Raw genomic sequence first — 18,050 nt, 5'->3', positions numbered from 1 at the left:
GGGTCCACTTTCTACATGATAACTTTTAAAAAGTACTCACAATGTTAAGGCAGATCATATGTAAGTTTCCTGAGATTCATTTTTTTTATACTTTGCTAAATTGAAGATTTTTATATGCTCTTTTAAAAAATATAATAGAAAGAATCGGCCTCTGTGCTATTTTTAAAACTATGAGTCATTGAAAAATTGTAGGATCATGCAAAAACACATTTTTGTGCAAAAAAAAAATCTATGAGATAGAACTTTCATTGAAAGAAATTGTGAGAAGATAGGTTTTATAATATGTATAAAGAAAAAAAAAGAAAAAGTGGTGTCACTGAACTGCTTTCTTGATACAAGTAAAATTAAAAAAAAACTCTCAATCAGACCAGTAACTTTTTTTTTACTAAAGGAGTTATCTCCCCTTAAATGGCTCAGTTGAAAAAAAATGTCTCTAAAACACAAAATGTATGGTATTTGTTTAAATATTTTGGATAATGCAATAATTATCTACCTATTGAAGGAACTCATTAATTACAAATTACTAAGAAATACTATAATAATATTAAGTCTTATATATTATTATTACCATTTTTTACAGGTGAAATACAGGTAAATGCGTTAAGGTGCAATGATTATTTTGGAAAAGTAATGCAAAAAATGTTGGAAACGTAATACACCCTTTGAAAGGAATATCTCATAGAAAATAGCAAAGTTGACTTCCATTTAAAAAATCTCTTTTTATCCACTTATTTTTTTCTTTTGAACAACTCGTTCTATATACATCAAGAAAATACATAACAATGTACCTTTCCAAGTATATAAACTATTTATCTACTTCATACAAAATACATGTACATGTATAAATGCATATCTAAACATTTAAAAACCATATTTTATTGTCTTCTGAAGCAAATACAACTGGATTGCTTATTTTATCAAAGCTAAATATATGTGTGTCAATCTTTCTGTCATCGGTGACCAAGAATAGTCCAGATTGTTCGGGAATTGGAAACATCTCCAATTTTACCCACATGGTAGCTTTATCTAGATGGTTGTGTTTGAAAATCTTAGAAATTGTGCCAAAGCGACGGTTTGTCCTATGCGAAACACTAACACAATAGTCATGTGAGCGTGATGCTGTCGTCTGATGCTCTGTTGTTGAGAAGAAAATTTGTCTTTTTAACTCGGCATCCTGTCTTTGGCTGAACTTAAGATATGTGACCACTGGGTCTATGTCAAATAACTCATAATTTTGGTCATATATATTATTGTAATTGTCTTTTAGAATTGATAGATCCTCACTTTGCAATATGAATCTTTTCGTAGATGCTCTAGATATATCTTGATGGTGAATGGAGTTTACTTTTTCTGCCAAGCGACACAGACTTGTTTGTCTGCTGTAATTTATAATTTCACCACTCAAAATATTGTGAGAGCTCCAATCGTATATCTGAAATATGAATTAAGGAAATTAATTTATGCATACTAGAGTAAGTGAATGAGATGTGATAAATTGTATCTTAACAAGGCTGTATTCCTTAACTCTTGAAAGCCAAATCAGCAAATTGTATATAGATAATGTTAAATGCTGAAAACCATCACACATAGGGTGCTCATGTGAACCCTCATATGCAGTATCTCAAGAAAAATGCGACAACCATATAAATCATGTCTGTCTTGTGTTAGACTAAATACATATGTGTTGACTTTTAAACCTGAAGCATTTGTTTACAACTGTCTTAAATAAGGTACCTGGTGTTCAGTTGTTGTCGTTTGTTGATGTGGTTCATTTTTCTTTTCATTTCTCGTTTTTTTATAAAAATTAGACTGTTATTTTCCTATTTTAATGGTTTTACACTAGTCATTTTTTGGGGCCCTTAGTAGAAGTTGTTTGGTATGAGCTAAGGATTTTTGTGGAAAACCGTTCTTTGGTCTTTAATGGTTTAATTTTAGTGATAATTATGAAAATGCAACACACAATATATCTTGCTAATATGAACCTTGATTCAAATTTCACCAAGCATTTTTAGCGTATTGTAAGGCAAAACATAGATCCCTACTTATAAAATTTCATTACACTGCAACAAAATGCTTTGACTATCACTTGTCAAGGTGTAAAGTACAAACAAATATCAAGTCAAAATCTTAAAGAAGATAAAAAAAAGGTAGAAAGTAATGATTTGAGTGAATTTTCAAAGTCCAAGGACCATAACTCTGCACATATTGTTTTCATAGAATTATTCATCTTTCGCAGTACATTTTTAATCCCAAAATGAAAATTTGATGCAACTCAAAACGCCTTCATTTTATAACCTATCATCTTTATATAAGATGTTGTGGTCTGCTCGTTGTGGCTCATTATTGAAGGTCATACAGTGATTTATAGTTTTTAATGTTTTCGTCTCTGGTGGACAGTTGTCTCATTGGCAATCATACCACATCTTCTTTTTTATGTTATTCAATTCTGTTTTAACTTACCCGGTATGTCTGCATCACTGTTGATTCTTCATGTCCATGTTGTAAAATTTGTCTGGTCACCCAACTGTTTGCTCGTTCCAAAGGATAAAGCCATCTATCATACAATGGTCCATAGTCTTCATAACCCTCTGGGATATGATGTAGCAGGTGTGTTGTGATATTCTACAAATAAAAATATTTTAAACAAATGAAAAATTATAAATTCATACAGTATTATATAGTACTACATCTGAAAAGAAAATTATATAAACCTTAATTCTGACTACAGTACTGACACTGGTTTAGTGTCTGTCTGTTATGATGTTACTGATGAAACTTAACACATCAGCTATACACAACTCCAGGATGTGTGTGAAGGAAATTATTGCAAGGGAAATAATTGAATGTGCTTATTTTAATTGATATTGCAACAAGCATCATGTTTAATTATTAACATCAAAGTCAAGTGTATCCCAAACTCTGTCTGAACGACAAAATGGCAGATAAAAAATCATTCGGACAGACAGAAATTTTGAAATATTTTGTTTGAATATATGTCAGTCAGGGGTACTACTTATACAAGTGTATTTTATTTACTTGAAGAAGTAAAAAAAAATATACACATACAAGTAAATTTGTAGGATACTTATACAAGTGAATTTTATTTACTTGTATAGGTAAAAAAAAAAATTGGCTGAGTTATGTCCCTTAGGCATTCAGAATTTTTTACTTGTATAAGTAAAAAAAATCATCCTTTCTTCTTTTCTTGAATTCTTAAGATTTCTTTGCTCTAATAGAATTTTAAATTGTGTACCCTTTACAGATGTCTTTAATTATCATTTAAGTGTAATTTCATGGACAATGAAAGTCCCATTTGTTTGTTATCTTCTTAACACTGCTCATTTACAAGCCCCAAAGGAGTAATTTTTGAAGGCCTTGCGCAAATATACAAGATCTTTGCTCAATCAGTTTCTTTGATGAATCAATGAGATGAAACATTGATCTTCAATGAAAAAATTTGAGCAAACCTGTGAAAAAATTTTAAAGGCATGATTTTACATCTCAAAACTTGAGGATTTTTGTTGGATTGTAAGAAAAATTTACTTATACAAGTAAATTTTTCAGAAAATTAAGGGGAGATTATTCAAACATTATTTATTTACTTATATGTGTATATTTTTTTTCACTTCTTTAAGTAAATAAAATACACTTGTACAAGTAGTACCCCTGACTGTATGTACAAAAACCCAGATTTCTCTTTCGGTCAGACAAACCCTAAAACAGTTTGGCACAGACTGAAAGTCCATTAATTGGTCACTGAGAGAGTTGGCTTTTTGAAATTATGTGACATCTTCTTACGTTGCATTTTTATATCATTCCGCAATTTATCTGCCCTTTAATCGTTTTTTTTTAAATTATGTATACATTTATAAGGGTGCTATAAACAGTTTCATATAAACAACAGGGGTTATTCCCTGACTAAAAATAACCATGGAGGGAAACCCCTGTTTATTTACTAAATTAATGCTAAAGTATCATGTTTTTGTATTAAAAAAAGATAATTAGCTTTCAATTAAAAAAGGTTGAATATTGAAATAATTTTAAAAATTATATTAAATATACATGTTTTGAAGGCAGGCAACACTGTAAACATCCTGTTTTTAGGCAGTGAAAAATTAAAACATATTTGCAGCCACTGTAGCTGTTTTCGGAGCAGGAGACCGTACTTTTCAAAGGCCTGGTTAAAACCTATAAATTTCATACAGTTTTGATTATATAAAATGTGCACGTCTGTATGGGTATGAACATAACCTGATTTCAGGTTTTTTATGTTCAAATTAGGCTTTTTTTTAATATGATAAAAGTACACTTTATATCAAGGTTATAAGAAGCTAGAGAACATTCTGATTCCAGTGATATCTAGTTTTATACAGGTATCTTTATAAATCAGTCCACCACTAAGGGTCACTTATGCATGGCCCCTCAAAATATGACATCATAGAAAAAACTGTTGATAGCACCCCAAGTACTTAAAATAAATAGTGCCTGATATTATTTGTTTAATTCAGCTCTCTAAGCATACTTTTGGAAAATTAGATCATAAAAATATACTAATTCTTATGAGGCAAAAATCTACAATCTGATTGAACAATTACAATTAAGGCTGTAAATAAAACTCCATATACCTTAGCAGCTTGTACATGTAGTAGTAAGCAATCTTTAATTATGTGCAGAATTTTTTTTTAAACTGTTAAATTAATTTAAATGGTTAAAACAATCATGCGTTTTTTAATCAATAAACAAAATATCTTGTTTCAATTCGTTGTTTTTTTATCATTTACATTTCCTAGGAGAGGCATCAACAAAATGTTTTGAAATCTTATAAGAATTAACTTTATTTTGGTTGATCAGGGGTGTACGGATATTAACTGTAAGCCTCCTGCTGTAAATTGTGTGAGATAATTAAAATGATAAAGTAGATTATTATTGTTTACTTGATTCTTTCAATTGCAAATAGGATGAATATAGAACTCATACATATAAGTAGATAAACTAACCTGCAAGGTCAAAGGAAAATCCCTTTCAAGTAACACCACTGCTGTACTTGTGTCTTCAATAAGTCCTTGAAGCTGCTCAGTTGTGTAGGATGGTTGTGTAAGTCTTTTGATCACTTCAAATAAATTGAATAAGGTTTCTTCTTGTGGCTTTGCTAGGAGGCCTCTGATACACCATGCTGCAATATTCTTGGTTACGAACTGAAATAAAGTATTTTTCTATATGAATATGAATAAAAGGAGAATATTCACTATTATTTGAGTTTGAATTAACAAAGGTTCTAAAAAAAAATACTTATATCATACAAGTATCTGTCATGACTGAATTAACTGTACTCTAATAAACCCAATACAATATTTACACATTTGACTTTTATCAAAAGTTCAAAATAATTTTTTATCTTTAATGACATTTATAATTGTCATAATTGATATTTTCAATAATTCTCAGTTTAGGGAACTTGACATATTTGTAATTGGTTTCCTTTAAATTCTATCTTCAAGTTAATCATTTTTTTTAGATCACTTTATTGAATATTTCATAGCATTTGTGCATGGTAACTGCATTTTGTTAAAATACAAAGATTCAAAGCATTTGGATGAAATGATATATATTACTAGATATATAGGGCATACTTTCAGTATATATATATATATATATATATATTGTTTGACATGCACACGTATAAAAATTGCGGTTTTTATCCAACGCAGTCATAGGTTTGAACGTAGTTTTCAATTTAGACTCGTTTATATATATATATATATATATCAGAAATAAACAAAAGTTATACTTTTTTCCAGCTTTCAAATAATTATAATATTATCTAAAATTATCATTAATTATGAGTTATTATTCCCTCCCCTGAATGGTTGCTTTGACAAACACTAATTTTGATCATTGAGAAGCTCAATATTCCTTTAACAACACAACACTCTAAAATGTTTCGTCGATTTAAAAGAGTTATCTCCCTGTAGTGTAAGGTACCACCTTAACCTTGCATTTTGGAAATTTTGTATATATATGAATTAAACAGGATTTTTCTAAATATTGCTAAAATCTAAATTGCATTTTAGTCCCCAAAAAAAGGTGCAATAATAATTGCAAGCAATAATTTCTGAACTTACAGTATTCATATCTAATTCATTAAATAAAATATTTTTATAATCAATACCTGTTGTTTGCCATGCATTGTACGCAGTGTCCATGCTCTGGTAAAATGGTCAGCAGGAGTATAATCAAAGCCTTTAGGGTATTTAACACTCTTTGCTCTGTTGTCAGCTAATTTAACATCCTGTTTTGTTAGTAACCAAGGAGCTGCTGGTAAAGGAGGCGCTTTTGGTGTTGGTTCAGGAACAGCTGTATTTACAGATGATTTCTTTGCCTGTTTGGATGGTCTCTCACATTCGGTTGTTGATGATGATGGTCTTTTTGGCCAGGTTTCTTTAAATCGATTATAATCTTTTTCGCACTGGCGAACTTTAGGTCCATCAGATTTGCCTGTTATCAGATCAAGAATGTTGCTGATGACATCTGCTAATGTGTGCATGCCATCTGGTTGCATCTGATGCACCCTGTCAAAATATGGTAGGCGATGAAGTGGATGTATCCCTTTAAATCCAGTTTCTTTTTGTAGTTTACATTTTTGGTTATTGTTTTTTTTTTTGTCATATTCTTTTCTTATTTCCATTTCTTCTTCCCTTGAATATGCTTGTGGTTTGGGAGCAACCTCTTCAGTTTTCTTGGCAAATAATGTCTTGTCTTTCCGAAATGGCGAATCTGTGGGTAAAAACTCTCTGTTCGATATGTGCAATACTTTATTCACGGAACTGCTATGGACACCTGTATCTTTGCAGAAAAAACAAGCACGAATAGCTGCTTGACCAGAACAGTGTAAAAGTTTAGAAAAAGCTGGTATATCACATAAATACTGTAATAAAGCAATCTTTACATTTACTGGTGCATCTGTGTAGGCGTCATACAAGTTACATTCAATGTTTGATAAAAGTTCATCAACTAAAACGTTAATATAAGGGTCCAGTGATTTTGGTTCTTTTCTACCATAGCCTGGAACAATACCTGCCAACATCATTGGTCCTAAAATATATCGCATTTCTTGTGGGAGTGTTATCCAGGTGATGATGAGAGGCCATATTGACTTCTGGACTGTTTGGTTCTTATTTGGATTCACACCATCAGCAAAAAGAGCCAATGGCACACAGTTCTGCTGTTGCTGATCTTTGAAGACTCCATCTGTCATCTGTTGTCGAAATATATTGCCATCTGTGTAGCTGCTTAGCCGGCCAGTTGTGTTAAGCTTGTTGGCATAAAGAATCTTTGCCAGGTTCCTAGTTCCATACCAACGAACTATGCGTGGTACTATAGGCATATATTGGAATGTTTTTTTGTTCCTGTTGTTTGAAAACACCAAACTTTCATTACAGTCTGGACAGGCAAGAATGGTACTGCTGATGGGAAAAATTTTACAGTCATTTGTACAGCATTTAAATTTTTCTATTGGCATCAGGTATGGTTGAATAATAGTGACAGCTTCACAATAAGTGGATGGCAGGTTGTTTGGTTGTGGTAGAACACACTTTTCGTGGTGAAGATACTGTGACAAAGCTGTCTTTGACATTCCGTTATTAGATGAAAATATGAATAAATGTTCGGCTATGGCATCTTTTACAGTTCTATTAGTTCCTTCATGAAGTAACTGATTTAAAATTAAAGTTTTTTTTAAAAGTTCCTTAGACTCTCTTACAATCTCAGGTTGTTCACTATGAGTGTCTGATATTTCAGCATGGGTGTTATGGATTTTCTTTGAATGAGCTCGGAAAGTCTTAATGTTGACAAATTTTCCATTACACTTTGAACATGTGCATTGTCTCTTCAAGTTATCCATTAAGGTGATGGTATGGCTGTATACTTCATATGACAAAGATGTTGATGATGTCATCCTGCAATAGAGAGAAAAAATGACTGTAACTACTGCAGTGGTATATGGATCATGCAAATGACTTGAGAATAAAATAGAGAATTTAAATGGAAAATGTGTCCAGGTGACAACAACCCGATCAAAAATAACAATTTAGTCCAGTAAATCTAGCATAAATTTGACCCAAACCTGAAAGTAATTGCAACAGAAGATTCTAAAGTTTTAATCTTTAGTATTATACCCCAAATATAAACAGAAAAATTCCCATAAATTTTACTCAAGGAAGACTTAAAAAACTCTTACAAAAATGGTAGAAATATCAATAAAAATTGATACAAAATGATAATTTTTCCGCTTCTATTCATCAGAATGTATTGATTCTAGATTTTTTAGCGGTCTTTAGAGTATAACAAACAACTCTAAAGGTGTTTTCATATCTTTTATCAAGCTATTACCTAGATTTTTGTAATTCATTTTTTTACCATTTATTGAATTTTTCAACATGTCAAGTGGTCCGAGTACACAGTTATTTCGTAGTGCATTTCTTTTAGATAATAAATGAAAATGAAAAAATCCCACCTGCGCTTTCTCAATAATATTTTACAGTGTGCTGTTCTACTTTTGGGACAAATTATATCAAAATTATAGAAAACTTCATCAGCTCTTACTCAAAATATGGACAATTTTATGTTAAGGGGGTCTTGAAATGTTTTGACAGCTTCTGAAGTGCTGATTTTTCACCTTTTTCAGCTGAACCTTATCACTACTTAACATTAATATTTATGACCCAATTTTTTTTACAGTGTCATTTCATCCCCCAACTTGCTATATAAGGCATAAAGCATGGAGAAATAAATTTGGAAGGGGTATAACAAAAATTGACAAGTAACACACTGTCCACAACAAGGACTACATTCGTGGACAACGAAAAATCAAAGGACGATAACTGTGTACTCGGACCTAAGTTAAAGATTCTCAAATTTAATAATAAGAATTAAGTATGTTGTCTTCTTTTTGTGGTTTAAAGTTTCTTTAGACAAGTAAGATGCTGAAAAAATATAATGTACAGATGTAAATAATACCAAATTTTCACATTATTTTGTCAAAATGGTCAAAGCTTCAAATTTGCAATTTCTTCAATGAAAAATGCACCAAAAATATAAAACTACCCATACCACTTTGGTTTTGTACATTTCATGAGCAGAAGATTATATAATTAGTCAAATATCAACTTATAACCCCATCAAAGTATCATACTTTACATAAATTTCAAGAAAATCAACCAAAAACTGACAAAAAAAAACTCATTTTTGCAGAGTTAATCCCTTTCTAATAAAAATGCTGATTTTGAGTTTTCCTCAAGTTAGATTTTATAGGACTTTTTTCTGTGTATATTTGGGACATATAAAGATTAGAATTAAAAAAAATCTGTTGCAATTAGTTTGAGGTTAAAATTTAGTTTGACTGGACTAATTGAACTAAAATTATAAACTGAACTTTAACCATTAATTCCAGTGGATAGGATTCACGTTTTTATACAAGTTATAAACAAAGTTTATAATTTAAAAACACATTTGGATCAAGACCACAGTGTATCAGTTTTTAAACAATCTTAATCTTCTTGTCAATTATTTTAATTGAAAAACAAAAATTATATCAAAAGATTTTTTTGTTGATGCATGCAAGGATTTGTATAGTTAGTCTATCAAATCCTTGATGCATGAGATCTGAGTGTTTCTTGAGAAGACAACTAGCCCATATTTTCCTGTTTTTCATTAAAAATGTGGAAAAATTTGTAATATGGCCTTAATCTAAATTTTTTTCAAACATTTACATATTTTTTCTTTAGTGGCTGTTATGTATACATACGGTTACCAATTAATGAGCTTTTAAATTTTAAGTTTATAATTTAAAAAACATTTGTGAAAAAAAATTGGAACTTTTTTGTAAATTATTAATTATGAAGGATTGAAGTGTTATATTTAATAATACATGTACTGGTTTGTTTAATATAGAGTAGAAACATAAACAAAAAAAAGTCACAAAACCTCAAGGAAAAAAAGTCATTTTGATAAGATATAAAAAAAAATAATTATGAAACAAAATTAAAAAAATCAACCTACTAAATTGCTATACTAGTTCTGGTGCTCTTGTCATGGTTATGTGCCATATGAATATAACAAGGTAAAAATCATGGAAATATGCTTTCTAAAGGTTAAGCTTAAATTTGATACTTTTTTAATTTTGTGTAGAATTTGAAAGTAAAATTTAAGTTATAATCTAGCTTTTCTTGGACATAATGAAATTAAGTGAATCTCATCATCCACAGACTGACTGTGGATTTTCATAGATTACCAAGTCTTTTGATTCTGTTGAATTAATTTTTATTTGACAAATTTTGCAAATAAATTGTTTCACATAATCATATATTAAAGAATATTACTGGTTAGGACTATAAACTTTAAATTTAATAGTACTATTTAAAAATGTAAACACAAAACCGCTTTACATATAATGCACAAGGATGCAGGAAAATAAATAATTTACATTTATATATTTATTCAAAAACACTTTAATTATAAATATAAATGTATTATAAACATAAAACTTCTGATTGTTATTAATGCATATCATTAACATTGCAAATATATTTGTACACAACATTTCAAATGTATTATACATAGTAAAATCATTTAAATGTTGTTTTGATAGCAATTAGGAAAAACAATCCAAACATTTAATGAATTTGCAAAAAAACTTTCATCATTTGAAGTTTCCTATCAGGATATATTCGAATGGCTTCACAAACCCAATCATAATATTAAAAACACAATAGAAATGGCATTTTCAATTTACAAGAGCCATATACATGTCAGCTTGGCTTTGAAGCCATGTTCATCGTTATTATAACACCTGTAAAACTTCAAATAGAAAACACAAGTAGATGTTTAACCAATCAATTATCATCTTTTTAACCTTATATAAAAAGTAAAACTGAACACTTGCACATTATTGTTTGCTTGTCAACATGGAATATCAACGTCACTACCAGCCAACCTTTACACATCTTAACAATGTGAGAAGTAACAACCAGATAATGCATCAATACCAGCCAACTTATTCTCTGCCAACTAGTAGTAGATCAACAAGTCAGATGTCATACCAGCAAAATACGGTGAGTTGCAAATACACTATAGTAATTAGTTTAAATAATTAACATGTGAACAATTAATATAAGGCATCAAAATCTGTCTAGTAAAGTTATTTCGGTTTTTTATTTGGGAGGACAGATAGAAAAAGAGGGGAGGAGTGTTAATTACTCTGTATAAAATAATAATATTCAAACACAACCATTATAGACCCAATAAACCATTTCAACTCATTTAAGTTTCATTATTTTCTCACCTGTTTATGAATATGAACATGAATATTGCATTTTTAGAAGTAAAGTTATTTTTTTTTATCATATTTTCTAATAATCAGATAATGTTGCTTTGCTTTATATATCATATTTTATTTTTCTGAGCATAAGCAAGGCCCTATTTTGCAATTTGATGTTGTTAAGTATTTAAAATCTTGATATTTAACATAATTGTATAATATTTGATTTAAACAATGATTTGTATAGTCTAACTATGATCCATGATTAACATAAACATTAGTATCAAATTTGAGATACAATTTTTTTTAACAAAATTGTCTTCAATTATATTTAAGGATGTATGCTTGTCATATATATATGTTTTGGAAATTTTGTCAGCTTTTGAAATTCTCTGGTTTTATCCATTTGAATGCCTTAAAAAAATTTGACCATGAACCCCCATTTTTTCTTTGTATAAATCTTATACATGTATAATTATAAGCCATTTGTGAAAGTCTTATAAATCTTAATTATATTAAATAGTTTTTGAGAACTTTTAACTGGTCAATGGTAAAGCTAGAAAAGTCAAGAGAGAACATTTCTGGCCAAAATTCCAATGGCTAATATCTCAAAAACAATCACATTGACCCCTATATTCTTTTTGATTTTTTTAATCCTCAACTTAACCCCTATCAATACATACTAGTTTTTGGAAAGTTATTTATTTTGAATCAGAGCAGCAAACATCATTAACTGATGATATTCTGATGGTAGGTCATGTCAAAATGTTTTTGATACTTATATCATGCTGATAGACCAACAGATATTTATTAAATGAACACTCTCTGTGTAATTATAATTAATTTTTCAACATGTTTCTTGCATTCCATGAATATAGGTTGTAAATTATAAAATATCCTTTTTGATGTTTATAAAAAAAATTTCATCTCAGTATAGGTGTTGCTCATTGTTGAAGGCCATACAGTGACCTATAGTTGTTCATTTCTGTTTCATTTTGGTAGCTTTTGGAGAGTTGTCTCATTGGCAATCATATCACATCTGCTTCTTTTGGAAACATCTGTGCAAAAAATTATGATCTGATCTTCTAATGGTTTAACTTTGGACCCTTTTGGCCCCTTTTTCCTAAACTGTTTGGACCAAAACTCCCTAAATCAATCCCAACCTTCCTTTTACGGTCATAAACCTTGTGTTTAAATTTCATAGATTTCTATAAACTTCTACTAAAGTTATGGTGCTAAAACCAAGAAAAATGCTTATTTGGACCCCTTTTTGGTCCCCAATTCCTAAACTGTTGGAACCAAAACTTCCAAAAACAATCCCAACCTTTCTTTTGTGGTCACAAACTTTATGTCAAAATTTCATATATTTCTATTTACTTAAACTAAAGTTATAAAACGAAAAGCAAGAAATTGTTTATTAGGGCCCTTTTTGGCCCCTTATTCCTAAAATGTTGGGATCAAAACTCCCAAAACCAATCCCAACCTTCATTTTGTGGTCATAAACCTTGTGTTAAAATTTCATAGATTTCTATTCACCTTTACTAAAGTTAGAATGCGAAAACTAAAATTATTCGGACGCCAGAGAAGACAACGCAAACATGAAAGCAATATACGACGAAAAAAATTTCTATTTTTGCAGTCTATAAAAATTTAATATAAGTATGGCTTGCCCTGCATTACATGTAATAGTATTCGTCCATACCAATTTTAAGCAAATTAAGTCGTCTTGCAGGCCTGCAGATTTTTTTGAAAATTTAGTGTTCACCCCAAGAACCGGTTTGGCCACAACATAACAATTTCAAGTTTATTTACAATTTACACAGTGTGTATATGTAAAGTATGTTTTAATGAACATATGTTTTCATAGTTTATGACTTTATTCATTATAGGTTGAAAAATACAGGCAAAGTTTAGATTTTTATGAAGTGTCCTATATTTTGACCTTAGTGGAACCTTAAATAGGTTAAATATTGATCAAAACTAGGAGTCCTTGTTGAAATAAAGGTTAAAATGTAACAATACTTTAATGTTGTCATTAGTTTTTGTCAAGCCTTCGACTTAAGTGGAAAAAACGAGACTAAGCGATCCTACATTCAGTTGTCGGCGGTGGCGTCCACAAATATTCACTCTGTTGTTAAAGTTTTTGAAAATTTTACTAACTTTCTTAAACTTCACTTGATTTTTATCAAACTTGGACAGAAGTTTGGCTCGAGAACACAGTTATTTCATAGTGCATTTCTTTGAGACAATAAATTCAAATTAAAAAATCGCACCTGCTCTTTCTCAAAAATATTTTTACAGTGTAGGGTACTACCAGTGAAACAAATAATATCAAAATTATAGAAACTTCTCCCAGCTCTAACTCAAAATATTGACAATTCTGTATTAAGGGTGTGTAAAATTCAGTTTGACAGCTTCAGACGTGATAAAATTTGACCTTTTAGAACTGGTCCAATTCACTACTTATCAAAAAGTTTCAGCACCAAATTTTTTTTGACATGAATTACATCCCCCTACTTAATATTTCATGCATTTAATATAAAGAAATAAATGCAGTCCCCTTGATAATACTAGAGCAAGGAAAATTCACATAATTTAGATTAATTTAAACTTTAGAGATAAATTTGTGATCAATCCTACAGTAGATACAATAAATTTTACAATTTTAATGCATCTTTGGAATTGCAAGTTTGAAAATGATGAGTCTAAACTGATTTTGATGAGTCTGGGACTCATTGACTTGCCTTAGAGAGAACCCTGATAAGATATGCACTACAAGTATAAATAAAAAAAATCATTGAAAAGCAGGGGTGGATTAAGCGGGTTTTACATAGGGCACCCCCCTTTTTGTGGGAAAAATTGATTGCTTATATAAATCACTGAAGCATGACTGATGCAGGGACCCTCTTAGTTAGTCAGTGGACCCCCTCTTGTGAACATTTCTAGATCTGCTACTGAAATGGACACTTTTCTTTTCACTATAAATATTGACTAAATAAATAACTATGCTGTGTTTTGTGAGGCTGCAACCTTTTGATTATCGGGAGGGGGGATTTCAATTCAAGACAAACATCTTTTTTCTTTGGCAAAAACAATCTATATTTTTGGGGACTAGTCCAAAATCAATTTGTTTTCTTTCAATTTTAGCATCATATTACACATAGTCATAGTGGCAGCTGCATGAGGATGCAACATACATATCCTATTTACTGGTCTAAAACAAATATGTTTTTCTCTCCAAAACCTGTAAACAAACTTATAACCACCACCCCCCTCCTAATCAAATGGTTTGTCTTAAGCAACATTACCATTTCTATTTTCACCTGGATAAGGAGGTTAAGTTAGAAAAGGCTTTGAAAAACAAATGAAGAAAATCTCTAAAAATCCTACATTTATCCATCTGTCTAATCAATCTGTCTGTTTGTCAATGTTCACGAGATTGGCAAACACAGAAAAAATGTCACATGATACAACGTTTCAACCTTCACCTTGAATCAGCTTCTAGCTCTGTCGTCTGAACGACATGCAGCTAAGATGTCAGACAAAATTTCCTGTTTATTAACCTTTTTGCATAATAAGATGGGACTCAGTTATTTCAAAAAAGGTAGACAATATTCAATTGTTATAGTCACTGATAATTATGTGAGGGACTATCCACTAGGATGGGGGAGGGGGATGATTTTTCTTTAAAAAATTATCATGGTCAAGCAGATGACAAAAAAATATATATATTTATGAGAATATATTCTTAAGCCAGTTTGTCCCATGCCGTTAATATACAATGTAAGTGTTGAATATAGAAAATTAATTTGAATAAAGCGCCTATAAGGGACTGTGCAATATTTATATGAGGGTTGGGCTAGTGCAAACATGGACGGGCACATATTTTTTTTAGGCGAATAATGAGTGGGGTGAAAAGTTGATTAACTAACATATGGGGGGTGCACACTTTTGAGGGCCCTCATGGGGTTTTTGATTATGTGATTACTTGGCCGTTTTTTTAATGATTATTTGATTATTAAGCCAAATATTTCATGATTATTTGATTACCTAGGACTGTATTTTTAGTTTATGATTATTTGATTACTAAAGATAAGCAAATATTTAATGATTATTTGATTATATTGGCAAAAAAATGGTGATTATGTGATTACTAGGACCCTCCCCCCCCCCCCCCCCCATGAGGGGCTCAACTTTTTTAAAAACCCTTTCATGTGTGCATTTTAAAACAATTAAATCAATTCAATTCTATTCAATTCTTTATAACTTTAAGCACATTATGCTTATCAGAGCAATAAATACAAATACATTTCTATAACACAATATGACATAAATCAAGAGTGTAAAAGATTATATTTTTTTAAATCAAATTGAATAACAGCACTTTAACAAATCAATGAAGTGAAGATGATTGTTAGTCCATATACTTATACATTATCTGAATGCATTATGTTTATAGGTCTAAATGTTCTTATTTATTATACACATATTTGTTATTTCTGTGAAAAAAATGAAAGAAAAAAAAGCACAATTGAATGTAAACCAATAAAACCTAATACAGAGCTTCAATACATTTTTGTGTGTTTTTGTGTCTTCAACTTCAACAAAAACTACCTTGACCAAAAACTTAAACCTTCATTTTCTCTGAAAAGTTGACCATGAAATTGTGATCAAAAGTTTAATTTGGCTTTGAAATTGGAAAGATAATATCATAAACAACAAGTGTACTAAGTATCAAGTTCAGCTTCCTTAAAAAACTACCTTGCCCAAAACTTTGACCTGAAGTGGTGCGAGCAAACTCACAGACGTACTAACTGACGGACAAAGGAACGGAGGCACAGACCAGAAAACAAAATGCCTCTCTTCTATTGTAGGTGGGGCATAAAAAATATTAAATTGCTTATAGTACATTATTTTTGCATTGTCTGTAATAAATAAAATATCTGAAAACTAAAAATGATGTAAATTAAACATAGCATAACGTATGGTAAACAAATGCTTAAACAGAAAATAATTTCAATTGTATTATAAACAAGCATTAGCCTTTCAAAAAGGGCTAAGTGCTCTCGCTTAGTAGATTAATTCATTTACTAGAATAGCCACATGCATCAATCAACAAATTTTACTACACACGTGAGGTCAAAAGTTATGAAGTAGTATTTATCATTTAAAGTTGTTGTTTACTCCAGAAGATTTACCTATTTTAGATAAAGTTACCTGTGTAAAATTAAATTCTTGAGCATTAAAAGAATGTCAACGTAATCTATGGTACAGCTGAATTATGTCCCTTGGGAGTATTAATTTCCAACAAAAGTCCTTGCAAACAGTTGAAATGAAAAAAATGTATATATGCCTGATATAAAAAAAAAAGATAGAAACTACTAAATGAAGCGATATTGAAATATTTGCTGAATGAATTGCCAAGAATGTGAACAATTCTTTACACAGGAGAATATTAATTCAATCCAAATTAAGCCTCAACTCAGGTTGGTCTCTATTTTTCTTAGATGGACAATTTAACATTTCTTATTTTAATAGATTATGGCTATAGAGAAATATCCAAGTGATACATTTAGGGAATTACAAAGCAAATATAAGGCAAATAACCCAGTTAAAATTTTTGTTTCTCGAAACAGTATTAATGTTCTCAGTGAAACATTTCTATACTTTGTGATAAAAATCAAATGTACTTAGCTTCAAAAAAGTAAAAACATAACTGAAGTCTGATGCCCACGTCATTTAACACCAAATTAATGAATATTTATATAATATTTCAAAAGGTTTCAAAATTGAATTTGGAAATATACACACTGCAGATGACTCATAGATAGATAAAAAAAAATATTGTACCCTTGGATCCAATCACAGTGTTCCTAAGTTGACTTCCTTCACAAATATTAAATCTTTATAATATTGAAATATATGCATTTTAGTTGAAATATCAACTCTGATATGTACATGTATTATTGATTTCGTAAAAAAATATCATATGTGTACTTAAGTTTTTTTAAGCAGGGCAAGGACTTTTTTCCCATTAATTAAAGCCAAGCGAGAACTTTTTTTAATAATAAATATTGACAGGCATAATTTTCTTTATATTTGCTCCCAGCAAAATCACACTAGTGTTTCAAAAAGTAGTATCTACATTGTATTATCATATGGTGGAATTAAGTCGACAATTAAACATGAAATTCAGAAGTGGCATTATAGTAGACAAATATAGTGTTGCAAAATCTAGTACTTTTTATATCTTTTTAACAGAGATTATCCCATCTGTACCATCTCCCTTTTTCCAAAGATCTTTCTCAAAAGTCATAATTATTTATTAGCTTTCTCTTTTAACAATACATACATGTAAACATGTTGTGCTACTTTTTTCTTTCACAAATAATTTTTTTACTCTTTGGTCGGGTTGTTTTTCTGTGACATTCCTTGTTTCCATCTGTAATTTTATTGTTATTGACCTCATCCTATTTCTTTATATAAATCTGATTTTTTAAAATTTTCAAACAATGTATTATGATAATTTGTGTTGATAATTACTTAATACAAACAACTAACAAGAATGAAATTAAAACTCTGAGATGGGGAAATATGAACTTTTTGTTTAAAGAGTATATTTATATATATATATAGTTAATTACCTAAATAAACATGATAAATAAACTTAAAACTATTTTGTCCAGGGTAAAACAGTTAAGATGGTTACACTAAAGACTGGTGTCTGTGTAAAAGG

General features: G+C 30.1%; 2 protein-coding genes across 4 annotated transcripts in view; both read right to left on the bottom strand.

Annotated features, from left to right (window-relative positions):
* The window catches only part of LOC134692843 (uncharacterized), a 46,769-nt gene that overhangs the window by 5,248 nt on the left and 23,471 nt on the right, over positions 1-18,050 (bottom strand). The gene's annotated exons all lie outside the window — the stretch shown is intronic.
* Positions 75-14,795, bottom strand: LOC134692842 (uncharacterized). 3 transcript variants are annotated; one of them, XM_063553440.1, is made up of 5 exons: positions 14,705-14,795; positions 6,170-7,955; positions 4,998-5,195; positions 2,461-2,622; positions 75-1,432 (listed from the first exon to the last, which is right to left on the bottom strand). In XM_063553440.1, coding segments are annotated over exons 1-5 (2,727 nt in total). In that variant the 5' UTR covers positions 14,707-14,795; the 3' UTR covers positions 75-853. The 3 variants fall into 3 exon arrangements, with proteins under 3 accessions (XP_063409510.1, XP_063409513.1, XP_063409512.1); XM_063553443.1 differs by having other exon boundaries at positions 14,623-14,721; XM_063553442.1 differs by lacking the exon at positions 14,705-14,795 and having other exon boundaries at positions 6,170-9,403.

The sequence above is a fragment of the Mytilus trossulus genome, chromosome 12 (genome assembly GCF_036588685.1).
Source record: "Mytilus trossulus isolate FHL-02 chromosome 12, PNRI_Mtr1.1.1.hap1, whole genome shotgun sequence".
NCBI lineage: Eukaryota > Metazoa > Mollusca > Bivalvia > Mytilida > Mytilidae > Mytilus > Mytilus trossulus.
The sequence above is the reverse complement of the archived record's forward strand: the minus strand, read 5'-3'. Positions and strand labels throughout refer to the sequence as shown.